The sequence below is a fragment of the Anabrus simplex genome, chromosome 2 (genome assembly GCF_040414725.1).
Source record: "Anabrus simplex isolate iqAnaSimp1 chromosome 2, ASM4041472v1, whole genome shotgun sequence".
Taxonomy (NCBI): domain Eukaryota; kingdom Metazoa; phylum Arthropoda; class Insecta; order Orthoptera; family Tettigoniidae; genus Anabrus; species Anabrus simplex.
The window spans coordinates 1,200,778,348-1,200,799,456 of NC_090266.1; the positions used below are offsets into that span (position 1 = coordinate 1,200,778,348).

The 21,109-nt window shown below is 38.1% G+C and overlaps 1 protein-coding gene across 2 annotated transcripts in view; it reads right to left on the reverse strand.

The window, feature by feature from the left end:
• The window catches only part of BBS9 (Bardet-Biedl syndrome 9), a 281,278-nt gene that overhangs the window by 231,640 nt on the left and 28,529 nt on the right, over positions 1-21,109 (reverse strand). For both annotated transcript variants that reach the window (XM_067142194.2, XM_067142193.2), the window contains exon 2: positions 7,909-7,997. In XM_067142194.2, the coding sequence (XP_066998295.2) occupies positions 7,909-7,997 (89 nt within the window). The remainder of the gene's footprint in view (positions 1-7,908; positions 7,998-21,109) is intronic.

The following is a 21,109-nucleotide window of genomic DNA, read 5'->3' on the forward strand; positions in this document are numbered from 1 at the left end:
CTGAAATTAAGTAAGGATGAGAAACACCTCAAAATATAACGCAAAGTGGATCACTAATTTCAGAGAATAGAAAAACACTGTTAGGACGTTTCTGCAGAGGACAAGCAAAGAGGATGCATTAAGCGAGAAAATGTATTTGTACTATTGAATACACAAATAAAAACTATCTAACAGAGATATGTAGGTCTAAACACTCGATATGCTTTTTTTTTTTTTTAACATGCGTGCATTTTACGTCTTGTATGTACAGGTACAGTGAAAGATTTAGGCTATTTACCATTTCTAAAGATGAGATGAGAGTATTAAAGGCGTGAAAAAGACAAAAGAATAAATACGAAAAACTTTTCCACTGGGGCTTATCAAATAACAAAAGTATATTAAAAGGTCTGTAAAATACCCAACAACAAATTATCAAAACACTTGCAAGTGTTTTTCTATTCTCTGAAATTAGTGATCCACTTAATTGACAGTCTTTGAAAGAAAGGTTGGCACTGTCCTTTATGAAACAAATTGACACTGTCCATAAAAGAATTGTACTTTCACTAGGGCACATTTTCACGAAATAACCTAAGACAGTCTCTTGGAGAGGAAACAACTAAAGCACAGTCTTTATGCCCTAAGTCCTTTAAGCACAGTTTCAAAATATCTAGTAATTCCTGTACAGTCTCTTCAATACAAAATTCACAAAACGAAATAATATTACTCGGCTCGACAGACCGATATTATTAGTGAATAAGCTTTCCGCTTACACGAGAAGTTAGAGTCCGTGGAGAAGGCTTTCAACACTCGTATCACGTATTTTCAACCACCGGTCCTTAGCCGGACAGAGTAACGAACTGTATCACATCAGCGGGCCTGAACAGCGAGGCGGCTGGTTCATGACGAAGCACTCACTCACACATCGTCGTCCTCGAGGCTGGCTACCCCCTTATATTGCTCAAGGTCAGACGGCAAGACTGGAAATATGAGCTAAAAAAATTCATCTCTCAGCCATCCTTCCGCCGATTTTCACGAAATTTTGGGCAGTAGCCTTTGTTGTCCAGGCCTATAAGGTGGCATTCTTCAAATCGCGATCTGACCCTCCGTTCGTGATAAAATGCCATCAAATCAAATTGAACTTTCGGTGTGACATCACTTGGTCTTGGCTGACACTCCGTAGCAGCGCTTGCTTGTATGTTGTTACCCACAATGCCTGCGCGCTTGGTGCTCGTTTTGAATCCATTCAGTTGGGTGTTAGCGCGTTCCCCTCAAGAAATACATGAACGGCGAATGCCGACAGGGCATTCCCGTTTCAGTATGTTAATATAAGATTTTCTAGTGTAAAGCAATTTGAATATCAACATATTTAATTCATTTGTATCAATGTCCTTATATTGACAATCATGCACATGCGCACCTTCATTGTGTTCTAACATCATTTTACAACTATAAACTCCCCCATCGGCCAATCCTCACTACGCTACTGACGTTAGGTGATGCTGTTTCAATAAGAAAATTGAAAAATTTGCCACAGAAGCCTCTGGAGTGGTTCTACTCCAATTTTTCAGAATGAAATTAAGCATACACGTTCACATTGCCTCAGAATTAGAAAAATAACTAACGAGTAAACTATAGTATGGAAATCTGCAGAAATGCAAGTTTTGAACATACTGATTGCTGTTTCACATCGATTTTAATGTGAGGGTTTTTTCCCCAACTTTTACAAAATCCGCTATAGCGAGTACATTTTTCGCTGTAAGTAAGTCTTGCTATGATGGACTTCTACTGTAATCAGAAAGAATGCCTTCTCATAGCTTAAATGCAATCCTTTTTTTTTTTTTACAATTTGCTTTACGTGGCACCAACACACATGGGTTTTATGGCAACAATGGGATAGGAAACGGCTAAGAGCAGGAAGGAATCGGCCATGGCCTTAATTAAGGTACAGCCCCAGCATTTGCCAGGTGTGAACATGGGAAACCACAGAAAAGCATCTTCGAGGCTGCCAACAGTGGGGTTCGAACCCACTATCTCCCAGATGCAAGCTTACAGCTGCGCGACCCCTACCACATGGCCAACTCGCAGGGTGCAACTCATTTCAAGCTGACTGGCCTGTGATTTTCAGCTTTATGTTTATCACTCTTTCCTATGTACACACAGGCTACTATAGCAACTCTCCATTCATCTACTGTATTATGGTAGAGCTCCTTCATACAAACAATAATCATTAGTCAAACCTACTTCAGATATGGCATTATATCCCAACCCATTATGGCGACTTTAGTATATTCCCAGAAATATTATCAATTCCAACTGCTTTTCTAGGTTTCAACTTTTATATCTTATTATAAATATAATGTTATCATAGGTAAATCTCAATACTTCATTAGTATTAGTTACCTCCACTCGCATCCGGGAGATAGTGGGTTCGAACCCAACTGTCGGCAGCCCTGAAGATGGTTTTCCGTGGTTTCCCATTTTCACACCAGCCATAAGACCTATCTGTGTCGGTGCGACGTAAAGCAACTAGCAGTTACCTCCTCTACTTGGACATTATATTTATATCCAATAATCTTTATATACTGCTAACTGAATACTTCTGCCTACACTTCCCTTTGTTCATTAGTAATTTGTAAAACCTCTTTCTGATTTACACTGTGCCCTTGGAGACGGGTTCACTGCCTGTTGACTCCAATACACTACTTTCTTGGCTCCTCAACAACCCTCTACTAACAGATCTAACATGATATTCCAGAGGGCTCTGTTGGGCCCAAAAGTGAAAAATCACCCCTGCAATGCTAATCATTTGCATGTTATACCCTGCTTTGCCTTTATTGTAATTTTCATATGCTTTTCTACTTTCCTTTATGGTTTTACAATTTGCATTGTTATTATTCTTCTTTCTTAGAATGGGCCAACTAAGGACCACGAGGTTCAACTTTTCTGCCTGGAGAGGGACCTGATATTTGCCCAATACTTGCGCATTCTCTGGCTATGCTCTCTTCTTTCCTTTGTCCAAAGGGTGCCTCTTTTTTACATGATGGTCTGTCCTGAAACCTCTTTTGTTTGATTATTCCTCTGAGAGGTGCTCGGTTTCTGATGTCGTTTCCAGTTACTCCCAGATCCTGCATGTCTTTCTTCACTTCTGTTAGTCATGGTGTCCCTATCTTTCTGTTTGTCCGGTAGTTGAGGAACCGGTAGGTCATCCTAGTTGGGTTCATCCTCGTGACATGTCCACAGGTCAGATGCCTCTTCCTGGCTACGTCTGTGATTTTTTCAGTATAACTGTATAGCGTCTGATTTGGTCGCCTTCTGTACTCGCCATCTACTTTGATCGGTCCTAGTATCTTTCTCCTGGACCTCCAGTTTGTCCAACAATCCTTTCCGGTTCAGCATCAAGCATTCTGTGGCGTATAGGACTACTGGGCGGATAACTGTCTGTTAGTGTCTCAATTTGGTGTTACGAGAGAGACATTTCTTGTTATAAATGTTCTTGATCAGTCAATATGCTAACTCTAGTTTGTTAATCCGAGTTGTTAGTGCTACCCCTTCTGACATATTTGGTTCCAGCCATTCTCTCAGATACTTAAATCTGTTGACTTTCTCAATCTGGCCCTGTTCCAACTGTAGTTTGCTGGGAGTATCACTGATATTGGTGAAGTATTTTGTCTTTTCTAGAGATACCTGTAATCTCACCTTGGCCTTTTTTTTTTTTTTTTTTGCTAGGGGCTTTACCTCGCACCAACACAGATAGGTCTTATGGCGACGATGGGATAGGAAAGGCCTAGGAGTTGGAAGGAAGCGGCCGTGGCCTTAATTAAGGTACAGCCCCAGCATTTGCCTGGTGTGAAAATGGGAAACCACGGAAAACCATCTTCAGGGCTGCCGATAGTGGGATTCGAACCTACTATCTCCCGGATGCAAGCTCACAGTCTCACCTTGGCAGCCTGGTGTTTAAGTGCATTCAGCTGTTTCACTGCTACTTCTACAGAGTTCGCCAGAAGTGCCAGGTCATCTATGAATGCCAAACAGTCAATTAGTAGCTCCTTCCATTTGTGTCCCAGGTAAATACCACTTGGTATCTTTTGTTCTTCCAGTTCTTTCTGCCACTCTCTGATGACCTAGACCAATGAAAAGCTGAAGAGAAGGGGGGAAAGTCCGTCTCCCTGTCTAACTCCTGTTTTTATTTCAAAACTTTCTGAAAGTGTCTGAACTTTACTTGTGATTGCTATTACTCAGGGTCTTTTGGATAAGGCTGTAGGTCTTCTGGTCCAGGCCCATTTCCTGCAGAATTATCACGAGGGTAGTTCTGTCTACTGAGTCGTATGCTTTCCTAAAGTCAACAAAGGTGACTACATACTTCTTGCCTGCTAGATTTTTTTTGTTTTTTGCGTCTTGCTTTATGTCGCACCAACACAGATAAGTCTTACGGCGACGATGGGACAGGAAAGGGCTAGGAATGGGAAGGAAGCAGCCGTGGCCTTAATTAAGGTACAGCCCCAGCATTTGCCTGGTGTGAAAATGGGAAACCACAGAAAACCATCTTCATGGCTGCCGGCAGTGGGGTTCGAACCCACTATCTCCTGAATACTGGATACTGGCTGCACTTAAGTGACTGCAGCTATCAAGCTTGGTGCCTCTTAGTTTAACTTGCATTAGTACCGACTTCAAGTTGAGGATCTGTTCAGCACAAGAACATCCTTTTCTGAAACCACCTTCGTATACCCCCAATTGTGGATCCTAATAATGTTATTTGCTTTACGTCCCACTAACTACTACTTGAAGGTCTTCGGAGACGCCGAGGTGCCGGAATTTAGTCCCGCAGGAGTTCTTTTACGTGCCAGTAAATCTACCGACACGAGGCTGACGGACTGAGCCAGGATCGAACCTGCCAAGTTGGGGGCAGAAGGCCAGCGCCTCAACTGTTTGAGCCACTCAGCCCGGCAATTGTGGATCCAATTGAGGATTGGTTCTGTTCAATAAGGCCTTAGATAATATCTTGTAGGTAACTGGTATCAATGAGATCCCTCTAGTTGTTCATGTCAGTCAAGTCACCCTTCTTGTGTAAGAGGTGTATCAGAGCAGATGTCTAGTCATCTGGTAGCCTCTCAATTTCCCAAATGTTCCATAGGATCTCTGTTAACTTGTCGATTGCTTTGCCCCTGGCCTGTTTCCATAGCTCAGCACCTATTGCGTCTTCTCCCGGTGCTTTGTTATTTTGCGGAGATTGGATGATGTTTGTTACTTCTTCTGTTGGAGGAAGAGAGTTTGGTTGTCTGGGTCTGTCTTGATAGACAAAGGAAGTTTTAGGGGACTCACAGTTGAGGAGATTCTGAAAGTATTTGGCCAATAGGTGACAGCTGTCTTTGTCATTTTAGGCTAGTTCCTATCTGGTTCCCTGAAGTGTAGGCTGCGTGGGATATAGTGCCTGAGGTTTTGTTCGAAGGTCTTGTAGAAGTTTCTAGAGTTGTTGGTCCTCGGTGTATTGACGCTTAACCTGTCTGATGATTTTGGCAGTTAGTCAACGCTGCTCTATGAACTTATCCCTATTTGCTTGAGACTTTTGTGAGTTTCATCGTACCCAAGCTAACTGCCTCTGTGCGATTGCTTGGTCGCAGATAATGGTCCACCAGATGTGTTTCTTCTTTTTCATTAACAGGGTGATTTCTGTGGCAACTTTGACTAAGCTGCCCATAGTTGGGTCCAGCTGTAACTCTTGTATTCTAGCGCTTGCATTTTCTCTGAAATCATGTTGCTTGATTTCAGTTTCTCCAGGTCAAACTTAGTGAGTTTGGGTGTTCGCACTCTTCTTGTGTTTCTAGGTAAGAACCAAAATTTTATTTTGGAGATGTAGTGGTCTGAGTCCAGATTTGCCCCTCATAGTACCTTGACATTTTGTATTTCTCTGCAGGACTTCCTTGAAACGGCCACATGGTCTATCTGAAATTCTCCAAGGAGTTTGTCTGGTGAAATCCATGTCTTCTGCTTTCTTGGTAGATGTTTGAAAGCCGTTGATTTCATTACTAGATTAAAGGTCTCACAGAGTCCAACAAGTCGTTCTTCATTTCCGTTGGACCGTGTGCGAGTTGGGTATTCCCCCACTATATGTATATACTTCTGCTCCTTTCCTAGCTGAGCGTTAAAATCACCCAATAAGATGATTGTATGGCATTCTGAAGTCTTGTTAATCGTATCTTCGAGTTCTTTCTAAAACTTGTCCATGCCTTCAGGATTCCACTTGTTGTCCTGGTTAATGGGTGCATGTACATTCACAACTGTGTAGACCTTATTTGTGCACCGAAATGTTAATAGAGATACTCTGCTATTGGGCGAATGGAAGTCGATAACAGAATCCAGTATTTTGTGGCTAACAATGAAGCCAGTCCCCAAATGAGGGATGTTCTTTACCTTGCGACGCTCCAATTTTCCCCTGAATATCCGGTATCCCTGAGATTCGAATGCATATTCATTGGAATATCTGTTTTTTTGTACTGCCATGATCAGAATCTGGTATTGTGTCAAAGTGTCTGTTAGATGTTTCAGTTTACCTTCTCTTGATTAGGAAGTTGACATTCAACGTGGCAAAGTAGTTGAGTTGTTTATGCCGTATCTTGTTACAAGAGGTTTCAGGATGCTCCGACTCATCCCTGTAGTAATAGAACAAACGCCGGAAAATCCCTACATCTAATTTTTTGATCTGATTTTTTATATGCTCTATTGGTGGAAATATATCTAGTTCCCTCTATGGGAACTTAGAATTTCTATTTGGAATTGCTAGGCAGGCATTAATTCCATTGTGGAGTTTTATCTCCCGTATGCAGTTATCAGACTGCCTCTTAAATAGGCTTCTGATAAGTTCACCTGCATGCACCCCAGCGTCAGTGGGTAGGGTCTGACACATCCCACTCTGACGAGTCTAGTGTCAGACCCAAGACGAAACGCTGGTTAATAGAGCAAATTTAATAAAAAACCACCTATTCAATACTTTCCATGTTCAATGTGGTTATTATCTACATGATTTTATGTAGACTTATTTATGTATCATGTAGATAATAACCACATTAAACGTGGAAAGTATTGAATAGGTGGCTTTTTATTAAATTATCCTTGATATCTATACCTAACGGCATCTTCAATACGGAACAATAATGAGAATTGTTACTTGTAATAGAGCAAATGCCGGAAAAACCCTACATCTAATTTTTTGATCTGATCATCCCTGTAGCACGTTGGTTTGGGCTCTCCAGAATCTGAAGGCCCACGAATGTCACTGAAATTGACGGTGGATTGGGTACCACCTGGGGTAATCATTTGCGTATGTTTGTCCACCAGGCTTTAGTTGAAAACTGTGTTGGGTGGATTAGGGTTATTACATCCTAATCATGTTACTATCGAGGTTGTGAGCTCCAGTAAGTTTATTTTCAGGGTATACTCCCTTAGATTAGTTGCCTGCTCAGCTATGGAGATCCATCTTCCCCACTGTGGTTCTTCCACCTTCCTTGCTGTTGAGATGTACTAAACATCTTCCTCCGCCTTGAAAGCCGTTGAACCAGTTGCACTAGTATTAATCCCCAAGTACAGGGATGCCTCATCCGCCATCACCACCATACTGAAGTCTATCTTCTCTGCTGTTGATGTCATTGGGGTCTTCACACATCACCCTGTGTTTAGGGCCCCCCCATATTTATGACCCCTGGAGACAGAGTGTCCCAGTATTATAAAGCCCCCAGGAGTTGGGCTGCCTGTTGGTCCGCAGGTTCATTTCCAAGGTATTTTCACCAGCCCACATTGCTGTGGGACCCCTATCTGTCACCTGGCGATGCGCCCTCTAGAGGTTAACAGGCTCCCCCGAGGGCATTATTATTATTATTATTATTATTATTATTATTATTATTATTATTATTAGATATGCAGTTCACACTAACTCACCATGCTCTTCAGTCCCCATTCGCAGAGCAAGATTGTAAATAGCAACACTGCGTGGATGTAAGACACTCAAATGAAGATTCTGAGAGCCTCTGAAACAGATAACATTCATAAGTTATGATTTTTATTTCCGTGTTGACATATAACTTAAATAATAGGAATTAACTGAGGGATGTTCCACCATTCAGCACAATATAATAATAATAATAATAATAATAATAATAATAATAATAATAAATTTTTCATGTGCCTATTTCTAGCCGGGTGCAGCCCTTGTAAGGCAGACCCTCCAATGAGGATGGGCGGCATCTGCCATGTGTAGGTAACTGCGTGTTATTGTGGTGGAGGTTAGTGTTATGTGTGGTGAGTTTGAAGGATGTTGGGAACAGCACATACACCCAGCCCCCGAGCCAATGGAATTAACCAATGAAGGTTAAAATTCCTGGCCCAGCTGGGAATCAAACCCGGGACCCTCTGAACCGGAGGCCAGTACGCTAACCATTCAGCCGAGTCGAACATATATATAATAAAATATAATAATAAATAATAACACAATATAATAATAAATATTATGTATTTTATATATTCTGTTGAATGGTGGAACATCCCTCAATTGATTCCTATTATATAACAGATAACATTAACTTACTGAGTTAACAGTTCCAGGAATAGAAAACCTTCAGTCAATGTAAAAGTAATATATGTCTTGCTCCAGTTAATTGTTTGAATGTGAGATGATGTTCATAGATTTGTATGAACATGAGAGCCCAGAATTGTATATTTTCATACATCAATAAAGGTCAAGCAAAAACATTTTGAGAGATTTAGACTGCTAGATACTGTTATTTTACCTACCACTTGGAAAGAACATAACTTCATGAATATTTTAAGCACCATCCTAGTACATACACTAGCTTGTTGATGAAACTCTTGCTACACTGGTTTTTGTAGCACTCCATTTAACACACATAGCAACCACCAAACAAGAATTTACAGCAAGCTCTAGCGAGGCACACATAATGAGCTGACAGGAAGGGGAGGCTGTACTCCCCACTCAAAGGGCTACCTGCATGCGACAACAGCTTCTTCGTCCCATCCAGAAAACACAAAAGACTAATAGAAAGGACTCATCCATTTACCAAACATTACGGGAAGTGAAGTCATCGACGCCACCTTGTGGTAGGATAGTAACGCCAAGCCGGGCTTGGAAGAGTAGAAATTTTGAACGCAAGTTCATCGAATATTCTGTGATTTAACATATTTCGGATTAAGATAAAATGTTCAAACTTGTCACGAGGACAAAACAATAGTTTTAAACACTAAAAATATATTTACAATTATTAATAACAGCTTCCTTATATTTTAAATAATTAATTAAATTGGAATTTGTTATATGAGTTTTAAATTTTGATATGAAAAAGTTAGTCGCCTGCCATAATTTTAGTTTTTTGGCTAAGGAAGTGATTTAAGAGGGAAAGTTTTAGATAAATAGCTAAATGAATTTGTTACTTTCTTTTTTGATGTTACATCTACTTCAGCCATAAATGTATGTAGAAGGAGCAAAGTATTGCATGACCACTTGCCAGCCATTGCGCTGATTAGACTGCCACTCACAGCCAGCCATGCACTACCTCGCTTGCTTTGCACTGTTAATCACCACACTGCTTGTTAAAATTTTCACAGAAGATTAGAATAAAATAGAAATGTTCTTTATTGTCATATATAAAAGGTCTTCATTGTATAACATACATCAATCAAGTAATTCTTCCTCTTCCAACACAATGTTCCTCTCACAGAGATGCCAACATTTAATGATGATTGTCCACAGTGGCATAGTCTCCCGCAGATAAGAGAAGGTGATAAACAAAACGAAACATGTGAAAAAACACTCAGTCTGTATGAGTGACAATTTTTGTTGTAAAAACAGACAAGAGGATCTTACACTGCCCTTCGATGCATTCATCCTCTCAACGTTTTTTTTTTTAATTTTCCATAGTGTGGACTGTCATGTAATTGCATTCTCCACGTTTAACTGAAAAATCACATTTTGCAGTAAAAGAATGTAATGAAAGTAATAATCAGCGCAAGCAACTCATTAGTAGATCAAGGATTAATATGCACTAAAAACTCCACAAATATGCATGCACGTATTGTCCCCTTCAAATTTGGCATATTTGGAATATTTGTAATATCTACGGGTGTAAGAATATTATTTCATTAGCAAGGGCGGAAATTTTTCGCAACTCCGTGTTACAGAGAGAAGAGCTCGCTCGAAACCGGATTTTCCAAGCGAGGGGGTGCTGTGGATTTTTTGTGTGTCAGGCTACCAGCTGCTACCACGTGACCTACTGGGAGAAACCAAGGCCGTCCGATCGATACGAGCAAGGTCGCTCTACACCTGACAATAATTTAATAAAATGTAACAGCCTATCAGGTGCAAGTTATTGACCAATCACAGACGATTACGGCGACACACCCTCATCTTAAGATAATTATATATCGGTGTTTCCAGAAGGAACTGCCTCTCTTTTGATTTGAGTCTCTCTTGGATTGGAGTGTTCTTGGATGACTGTCTTGGAAATTCTACGCTGACATTCACGTCGCAGACACTCTTGGGTTCGATCACTCGGCAGAACAGACTCATTACACATCCTAGATCTACGAGTTAGGCAGAATTACGGAAGAAGTTACGTATTATTCAGAAATATCATTCATCGTGTGTGTGTGTACTGGGCACATCTTAAAATGTATTTGTCAGTTTCAGCTCCTACTACTTGGGAAGAGAGAAGAGGAATTCTACGTGCGGATCGAGACAATTCAAGATGCCACTACATCAGGAAGAGGAAGCCTACTACTATTCCATGTTCATCATCGCAGCTACAATGGTGTTTTAAAATGTAAGGCAACTACCGACATGGAGGAGATGACGACCGACGGTGGGTGACCTACCTCATGTCCAGGGTCATTGGCCGAAATCCAGTTTCATCAATCATTTAAGTACAATGTTATAATATTTATCTATTCATCTTTGTAAACACAATGTAGACATAACGCTTCCTTATTCATTTGGCATAGTTTTCTTCTAGTCTTACAGTAGTTTGACATTTCATTTCTTCTTTCCATGGTGTAAGGTAGTTAGTTATTGAGTGTGAATGATTACTGGTTCCTATTAGATAGTTAGTGATGAGCGAGTGTCTTCGATATTTATTCTGACTGTCCCATTCAATAGTATAGGAGAGATTTAAAAATAATTGACCTCTCCAATAACAATAATTTAATTTTGAAATAATTTATAATTATTTTTGAAGTCATGTGGGACAGATTATCGGTATGTTTTATTATGTCGAATTTTCTCTAGATGTTACTATGGTCTTTATGTGGATTTCAAGCATGTTAGTGTCATCTGGTAACTTTATCGAACCTTAGCTTATGCACATTTGTGATCTCGCACATTTAATAATAATAATAATAATAATAATAATAATAATAATAATAATAATAATAATAATAATAATAATAATAATAATAAAATCATCACGGGTTAAATAAGGAAATAAGGGATGAGTGTAAATATTGTTTATTCTTGTGTGAAATATGTGCTCTAGTAGGATAATGTGAGCCTGGAAGACGGCCGAATCTTGACGGATTATTTATTGTATTTATGGTAATAATAATGTCGTGACTCATGAACCATAAACGCGTATGTTTATATTTGACCTGCGTTATGTGCGTTTCTGTAACAATAATTTTCCGATGATATCTATCAACAATAATTTTCCGATGATATCTATCACTGACATTCTCACGAACATCGTTGTTGAACCTAGTTTCTTTATTTAAGTGATAATCCTGACATCATCACATTCCTAGTTGTTGAAATGGTATTTCTTTATCCAATACCGTCATCAGAAATTTTCTATGACTTAGATTAAAATTAAAATATAATAATCAAGGACTAGAAATCGCCGTAAATATTATAAACTGTTACCGTGTACCCTAGTGTGAATGTTGTATGTGTGATTAGTGATTATTTCTATGGATTGTGATATTTCTTATGATTACAATTTGACTCGATCACTTGTTCGTTGTGTGTGTTTTTATTAAAATATCGTTATTTGTGTTGCTCCCATTTGTTGAGAAGTGAATCTTTAGTGGATTTTATTCCGAAATTAGATGGAGAAGGGTTTAATGTCTTAGAAAAAAATGAATAAGCAAGGGTCATGTCTGTGGACAGGAGTCACGAACGATTTATTGTAAAACCTACAAAGCTAAAAATTCTCAATGAGTGTAATATTGAATAAGGATATTGTGTTAATTTATGAAATTATTATGGGAAATTTTGAGATAATAATTATGGAGAATTTTCCATTTATAAATTTAAATCTGAGGAAGACATGTTGAATGGAATTTCGACAGGAACAATTTTATTTAAAATTTTTCTCATTTCAATCTAGTGGAAGTAACGTTAATTTAAAACATTAAGCATGAAGGGATAATTTAATCGCTGACAATAAATGAATCAGAAAATTATTTATTAAAATTTTAATTTATAAATAATCCTGTTAATATTAGAGAAAGGTCTTCTCGTAAAATTACATTTATTATTTTATTATATCAGATGTAGGCTGATACTCGTCTGTGTATTTCCAGAAATTATGTCACCAGAATTATGGGAAGAATATTTACGTTGTACCGAAAATACCGGCAGAGAAGATAAATTAAATTCCAAGATTTTGTTCAATTTAAATTTGTTGTTAAGAGTGCTTAGTTATAATAAATGTTAAAACCTAATATTTAGTGTTGATTTTATTGTCGCTAGTCCTTATTTCTATCCCTGCCCTTAAAAATTATTGCAAAGCCAGAAAACGAACGGTCTACGACTGAGACTCTCGTTCTCCAGCTGAGTAGCCAGGTAATATGGGTACAGTATGCATTAAAAAGGTTGAAAATATGCACTAAAAAAAATACACTTACCAAATGCATTATTTACTGTAATTTTAACTCGGTGTTAAATTGATAAACATATTTCATTCCTTGCAAAATGATGCATGGCAGTAGGTTACCAACAGTTTTTCAATGGTTTCAGGGGTCAATGACCTTCTGTTGTCTGACAGAATGAATTTATATGCTCAAAATGATTGTTCTACGTCAACGGACGTAATTAGGCAATATTTGTACACTGGGACTGACTGCTCAGAACATTCTTCTGGCAAAGACTGCCGATTCCACTTATGTAGTTGCTTATGGAATCTTCTTCAGTCCTGGGTTTGAGTCCAACACCGCACTGAGTTTCCTTTTAACTTTTTCTCCAGTTTCACCATGGACACCATTTAAAGAACTAATGGTGTTTTGAATTAACTGAAGGGATTCGTGTTGGGGTGCACCGAGTTTCTAGGCCCTTAATCGCTTTCAAAAGTCATGAATAATGTACAATGATAAAACTGATATCTTTGTATACAGTTTCAGATTCAAATGCGCATGAACACATGCAGTATGACTATCATCAATATTTTTAACTACATCTCTCACTTGATTAAAGTTCTCTTGGTACAGTGATACTGCGGGTAAGCAAGTTCCCCATCTTGTGAGAACAGGTTCTGGCGGAAGAGAAACCTGAGGCAGATGAGTTTTGTACCACTGTACACGAGCTGGTGCTTTTAAGAACAGTTTTCTCCTACTTGAAATTACTCTTCGGACAGGTGGAAAAAGGTGTGTATCTCTTCTGCAATACCATGCAATCCTTGGCCAAACATGTGACATGGATGAAATTTGGAAATATTACTCAAAGAGATTGACCAGCTTTCAACATATCCGAAGCTGCATCTGTGACTAAAAGGTGCACTTTGGAACAATCACTCTCCGATTCACTAGGCCACAGAAGTCGCAGGGAATTGTTAAAAAATCTTGCAACTGCAGCAGAGTTGGTTTATCCTAGGACTTTCCACAAAAGTAAATGAGGTTTGCCGGGCTCTTCTGGACATAATTTACCCATTATGAAGTTTGCAATGAATCGACCACACGAATCAATTGCTTCATCTACCGATATCCAGGTGCAGTTCACTCCTATGTATGATCGCATCAAATCCACGATGAAAGCATACACTGAAAGTAAATAGTTCCTCCTAAGGGTAGATTCATCTGGTATCCTTTGATTAGCACAATACCTTTCAAGAAATGAGCGTGAACGTGGATTATTCAATTTATGCAGCGGAATGTTGCTGCATACAAAAGCTTTACAAACATCAGCAGAAAATGTACTAACTTCAAACCATGTTTTCACATCGGTTAAAAGTAGCTGTTACGAATTCTTACTCCATTCTTTCGATCTGAGATGTGAATTTTTTTTTAAATGCTGTTGAATTTGAAATTTTTTATCGCATATTACACTCTTGAAAGGAGAATAATAAAACTTTGTTTTTCACCTATTCAGTACTTAACTAGCATACAAAATTAGGATTCCTTCCTTATTTTATTGCCAAGTTATTCAAAATGTGGTACATGTTTTGCTCGTTTTCTGAGCCTCTTCAGCCACATTGTCATCATAAGGTTAACTAGGAACATTGATCTTGAATTTGTATATATGATTTGTCATTAGCAAACTTAAATAATTAACCTTGTGATGACAATATGGCTGAAGATGCTCAGAAAATGAGCGAAACATGCATCACGTTTTTAATAATTTGGCAATAAAATAAGGACGAAATCCTAATTTTGTATGCTAGTTAAGTATTGAATAGGTGAAAAACGAAGTTTTATTATTCTCCTTTCAATTGATTTTCAATACGGGATCTAAAATGAGAATAGTCTCTTGCAATATTACACTCTTGTCACACACTTGACATTACACTACATCACCATCACTTGTATAGTCACTATTGCCTGATATCCACTGTTTAATTACAAAAGACCTAGAGCTCTTATCTTTAGGCATTTTTACAGTTTAATCTGGTAGAACACTGCAATAGATGAAGAGCAAGTTAACAGATGAACGCACTTGTTCAAGCAAACCTTGAGAAGCTACAGTAAGGAGAAAGGAACGTAAGAAAGAAGGAAATAGCTGTTGTGAAAAGGGTCATCATCCGTCTACCTGGTTGTATCACGACACTGAAAGCACTTTCCTTGATCAGGAAAGGCTTCTTGTGTTGCCATAGGATGTACAACATATAGAGTTCATTAGATTTTTCATTTCATTGAGAAATCTTAGGTAAATGATCACATGTAAGAGGAAAATATATCTGTATATGCACTAACATTCAAAACATGCATTTGCATATGTGCATATGCATTTTTTTTTTTTTTTTATCCAGGGCCTACTCATTACAAAATCACACATAAACAGTAAATAAGCACATATGCTGGGAATTTACAAGATGTCACGCCGGCTGTTAAATGGTGCAAATACCGAGCTCAATAGGTGCAGTCGCTTAAGTGCGGCCAGTATCCAGTATTCGGGAGATAGTGGGTTCGAACCCCACTGTCGGCAGCCATGAAGATGGTTTTCCGTGATTTCCCATTTTCACACCAGGCAAATGCTGGGGCTGAACCTTAATTAAGGCCACGGCCGTTTCCTTCCCACTCCTAGCCCTTTCCTGTCCCATTGTCGCCATAAGACCTACTGTGTCGGTGCGACGTAAAGCCAATAGCAAAAAAAAAAAAAGTGCAAATGTCACTATTTCATAATTTTTTCATGAACACCGAGTCTGAAACATATGAAACTTTTTTCATGTTCGCAGGAGAAACAGAGAATTTATAAAGAGCATTTCAATTTTGTGAAATCCATAATAATCAGAACCATTTCCATGTTGACATTATTATATAAGAGAAAATTGTAGAAACTACAGAAAATCAGGCAACTCTGCTGCCAGAACACAAACAGATAAAAATTAATGGATATTGAATTTTCATGAGCACATTGTACTTGAAATAAACTTTCAATGTATTAGGTCATATTCGGTATATATAATACATACTGAAGAGAGATGAAGTAGAGAACAAAATTAGACACCCGGACACCAGTGGTATCCGAAACCACAAACTCTTGATTTGGCATCGGTTGCTCTATCCGATCGAGCAATGGTGGCCTAGGTTATATTTGTCCTGTTGGAAAGGATCTAAAATACAGGTATGAAATGCTGGAAGGCTGAAAGCACTTGCTAGTAGAGTGATTCATCACTAGCTGCTGCCATCTTGGTAGCGACTCAATGGCTGGCTACACCTCACGCTCTATGCCCTTTCTCTTACCCATATGTATTTCCTGGTCCCATCCTCTGTTCTGCAAGGCTTAGCTGTTATATAAGAAATAAATTGCCATCACACTGTAAGTACTTGCAAGTTGGCTGCTGCGGGCCAAATCAATGAATATTGAATTTTCACAACCACATTGTACTCAAAATAAACTTTCAATTACATCATGTTCAGTACATATTGAAGGGATGTTAAGTATAGAACAAAAAATGGCTAACTGGACACCAGTGGGATCTTAACCCACAACCTCCAGATCATCACTGCTACAGAATGCAGTGTAGAATAAACTAACAAATGCTATCCAAATCATCAGAAAATATGAATATATATATATATATATATAAACGATAAAATGTGGCTGACATTATCTTACTAACTTACTGGCCCAAAAAGTTATTGTTTTGATTAGGAAATTTCTGACTTTGGTTTTCTGTAAGGAGTAACTGAATGTTTTTAAGTGATGATGTAACCTCACTCTGAAATACTTCTTACACAAGGCTTTTGTGAGTAAGACTGCACGATTTTGTTACGGCTCCTATTCTAACTAACATTCTCCCGGAAGCAGGTCAACTTCAATACACTTTTTCATTACAAGTCATTACATGCTACGAGCACTGGCCATGCGTCTTGGTGGATGTGCTGTCTGCCAACTGATGAGCTCAACTTAGCACACTGGGGCGAAATGCTGGCAACCAGGAATGAGCTGGCTGAAAAATGTATAATGTCCAATAACGGACCAACTATATTGGTATTATAAATTTACTCATTCGGAACAAATATTTCAAGTTCCCTATGGGAATCAACATCTTTATCAATGAGTTTATTTACATTGCTAATAAATATTGCTAGTATTAAGAGAAGATTTCACCACTGATTTACAATATAAACCATTTTTAACAACACCTTCAGAGTGTTGAACAAGTCCACCTCTATTTTTACTATGAATCAAACTGTTAAACTGTGAAACACTGTACGCTTTACACATAGCTCCTGCTGATCACCGAACACATGTATTCTCCAGTATTGGCAGCTAGGCGACTCAAACTTACAACAGGGTTTATCGTCAGCTTGAGTTCCCTAATTCGCTGGAAGGCAGAAAGCAATTGCTAGTCGAGTGATTCATCACCAGCTGCCTCCATCTTGGTAGCCACTCATTGGCTGGCTACACCTCACGCTCTATGCCCTTTCTCTTGGCCTTATGTGTTTGCTGGTCCCATCCACTGTTCTGCAAGGCTTAACTGTTATATAAGAAATAAATTGACAAGAGGGTCCACATTTTCAATACAATATATCAAGTAAATAATATTACATCAGTCTTTAAAAAAGTTCAGAAATACAGTACATTCCCTCGATCTCTAAATTTCAGCTTGTTCAGTCATTACATCAGCCACTTAGTGGCCATCTTCAGCCAAATAAAATTAAACAGATTATGTGATAACTAAAACATATGTATACCACACAAAGACAATGTTGCAGGAATAATTATAACATTAAAATACTATAATAACAAAAATGATGGTTAATGATCATCTTGTCATAATATGATGTCTTTAAGTTAACTAAGGACCTCAGGCAAAGAAGTAAATCTGGAAATGATAGCCAGAATTAGGAATGAATAAACATAGAGAAAAGAAATTATAAAGGAGAAGGCTAAGTTGTTAGTAGAGCTCCGTACTTGTGATTTACGTACAAGATTTACTTGACGTTCTTAGTAATTCTGATTATAAAAATTCACAGTAACAATTATCCACTATAATTATGTACACCATGCTTACTGTTTAAAAAAGTTTTTTTCAAAAGAAATCATACGATAGGTGTGTACAAACATACTGCAAACAATTTACAGCCAGTTCTGTACTAGTCTTTAAATTTTAGTCAGAATGTGCTGGATTTTTTCTATTCTTATCTCACAAACTGCCAGCAGTGTGTTGTTGTAAATAATAATAAATCAACATGGCAAACAAAAAAAATTGTCCCACAAGGGTCAGTCCTGGATCCTCTCCTGTTCACTTCATATATATAAATGATATCATCAGATCAATTAAACCCTGCAAGTATCACACTATCGAGTACTGATGATTTGCAAATTCATTAGCACACTAGAACTAAAAATATTCAACAAGCAATATGTAATGTAAAGGCTGATCTTGAGCTAATTAATGGCTATGCAATTAAAATCAATCTTAAAGTGAACTCCCATACATCATTGGTACATCAAAGAATCTGCAAATTTTAAAACAAAACTCCATTCCTCCTATAACTTTAAAGAATACTGTTGTACCTTATTGCGAATCAGTTACTAACCTTGGAGTTAATATAACAGAAACTCTAAATTGGTCACCGCACATTACAAATATCTGTAAAAAGGTGTATCGTGGCTTACACCCTTTAAAAAAAGTTCAGAAATACAGTATATTCCCTTGATCTCTAAATTTCAGCTTGTTCAGTCATTATTGTTTCCCACCTTTGTTACTGTGATGTAATCTTTTACGAATATAACAAATGAAATAAGCCTGAAACTACAACGGACTCAAAATGCTTTCCTCAGATATGCTATGGATTTATGGTATGATACTCGAGTTTCTCCCTACTACAAACAACTATCTTGGATATGACTAAACAACAGATGTACACTAGATATAACTACTTTTGTGTGCCACGTGCTTTCAGAAGACATTCCAGTTTAGGGTCACTCCAGGTCAAATCATCACAGCTCTCATCCCAGCCATTTCACATCTACATGAAACTTGGTAAAAAGTTAAAATACACAAAGTTGTACACAAGCAAAATCTTACCCCTCTGTGATTTACAATATTCGTACAGCAGGGTTGCAAACATGATTTAAAAAATGCAGGATTCTTCCTCACGTGCTCTACAAAAATAAATCGTAACTTCACTTCTAATTGAGGTAGAACCTTCATGTTTGGTCTTATTTTGACATAGTTTCCATTAAAAATAGTTAAGCCTACATTTTAAAAATAATTATTTTTTTTATTCCAAGGTCACAAGGTGTGAATTTTGACCACGAGTATCTAAAAGTGTGTACCTTTAAATTCACTGTGAAAAAAACATCATAAATAGTTAAATGCCTTCTCTCTTTGGTATAAATTTCATTTTGGGATAGCTTTAGGAACAAAAGAAAGGAAAATCATGAGGATATCATACTTCATATTCAACTGAATAAATATTAATGTATGGAAATTACCTGATAGAAGGATGAAATTTAATGCTGTAAACAACACTCAGGAAAACTTATCATCAAAAAACAAGTTGGTGCCTCCTTCTCAGCAGTGCTTTTTCTGAACTTTGAGTGTCCATAGCAGTTAATGTGAAGTTTATCCAGTTGCAGTACATGGATTGACCTTAACGAGAACTTGTTCAACTGGAATGTTCAATATGTCTGGCTGGTGAGGATACATATATGATGGTGATGGCCATTTTGAATGTAGGAAATTCATCAAAACCTCCTGTGAGGTTATATTCACACTCATAACACAACCTAACCACCAGGCATTATTACAGATACAAGTCACAAAACCTTTCCAAAGACATGCACAGTATTTGTTTCCTGCACATTACTGGTTGTGTCTGTTGAAAACCTCTTTGTTACTAATTCATTCCTTGTTCCTGGGATAAAAATAGTATGAAATGTTTGAGTTCCAGGTTTCTTGCTTCTTCATACTGACAGTGAAACATTCTCCCATTTTTCCATTATTTCTTTTCGACACACATAAACAAATTATATATTCTTAATACTGTCTGTTGCACAGTCAAACAATCATCTTGGAGTCATAATTTGATCAGTATAGAAACATTGTAAACTTGCCCAAGCTGCTAGCCTCTTTACAGTTCCCTTTTTTTTTTTTTGCTAGTTGCTTTATGTCGCACCAACACAGATAGGTCCTATGGCGACGATGGGACAGGAAAGGCCTAGGAATGGGAAAGAAGTGGCTGTGGCCTTAATTAAGGTACAGCCCCAGCATTTGCCTGGTGTGAAAATGGGAAACCATGGAAAACCATCTTCTGGGCTGCCGACAGTGGGGTTCAAACCCACTATCTCCCGGATGCGAGCTCACAGCTGCGTGCTCCCAACCTCACGGCCAACTCGCCTGGTTCTTTACAGTTCCACCTAGTCTGTCACATGAATTCTTGCTATGAGATGTGGCAAAGAAGTGCCACTCAGCTGGAATCCCAAAGTCAACTTTGTGGTGCACCAGGTTTGAAAAAATGTTTTGTTTTTGAATTGGCCTGCATACCCATCTGAGAAATAATATATCTTGGTTACATTTGCATGTTCTGTTTTTGAATGTGAATGAGGTGCATTTGAAATGTATGTACAGCTATTGTAGTGTGTTGCAAACAGTCTGAAATAATTACTAAACTTGTACATGCCAATTACTCTGTAGTAGATGGCAAATCGATGTATTATTACTTGGACATTGTTCCGTGGAACCCTGCATCTCGTCTTGTTGTATAAAAGAATAATTTTCAGAAAAAATCACACAACACAATAATTTCACCCACCTGTATGTCATCTTTTGTACTTTTCAAGTATGATGATTCCTGAACAGCAACGAAAGGGTGTGTCTGTAATCAACTTAGAAATTAATAAATCTATGAATTCTTCGGTGGACTTGACAAATGTCTCAAGTGTGCATATTTGCGATATAATCCACTATTTGAATTTAACATTTTCAATGACACTGTTTTCCAATATTGTCGTTACTTATTAGACCCTGCACAGTCACTACATTGCTGGAGCCAACACTGTACTTAGAGTGAATTGCACATATTTGCCAGAGAGTGGTGGTAAGTGAATAAATTAATATCATGGTCTTCCATTAGCTTGTTTAATTTACACCCGTCCATTAATAAATTCACATTCTGATGTAAAGAAAAAATACATACAGTGTGTTTACCACTTGCTCCAAAAAGAGCACAATGTTTACGCTGCAGAAAG